The following is a 235-nucleotide window of genomic DNA, read 5'->3' as shown; positions in this document are numbered from 1 at the left end:
GGCCTCACCCCTCGTCAGCGTGGAGCGCGCGGAGGACGCAGGCGAAGAAAGGGGCGTGGAAAGGGGCGTGTTTAGCCCCGAGGGAGGACAGTAGGGCGTGGCTTCGTAGACCAAGGGGAGAGGGGATGACTGCAGAGTTCGGTGCTTGAGGACCCACGACGAAAGCTCGTGAGCCACGTCCACATCAAGCACGTCCGCTCGCAAGCACTCCTGTTGCTGCGTGGAGAGAGAGATT

The 235-nt window shown here is 63.0% G+C and overlaps 1 protein-coding gene across 1 annotated transcript in view; it reads right to left on the bottom strand.

Annotated features, from left to right (window-relative positions):
- LOC119585174 overlaps positions 1-235 on the bottom strand; it is a 27,573-nt gene that overhangs the window by 7,917 nt on the left and 19,421 nt on the right. Inside the window, exon 10 of the mRNA XM_037933811.1 lies at positions 9-216. Within this exon, the coding sequence (XP_037789739.1) occupies positions 9-216 (208 nt within the window). The remainder of the gene's footprint in view (positions 1-8; positions 217-235) is intronic.

Source organism: Penaeus monodon, chromosome 19, assembly GCF_015228065.2.
Source record: "Penaeus monodon isolate SGIC_2016 chromosome 19, NSTDA_Pmon_1, whole genome shotgun sequence".
NCBI classification, from domain to species: Eukaryota; Metazoa; Arthropoda; class Malacostraca; order Decapoda; family Penaeidae; genus Penaeus; species Penaeus monodon.
The sequence above is the reverse complement of the archived record's forward strand: the minus strand, read 5'-3'. Positions and strand labels throughout refer to the sequence as shown.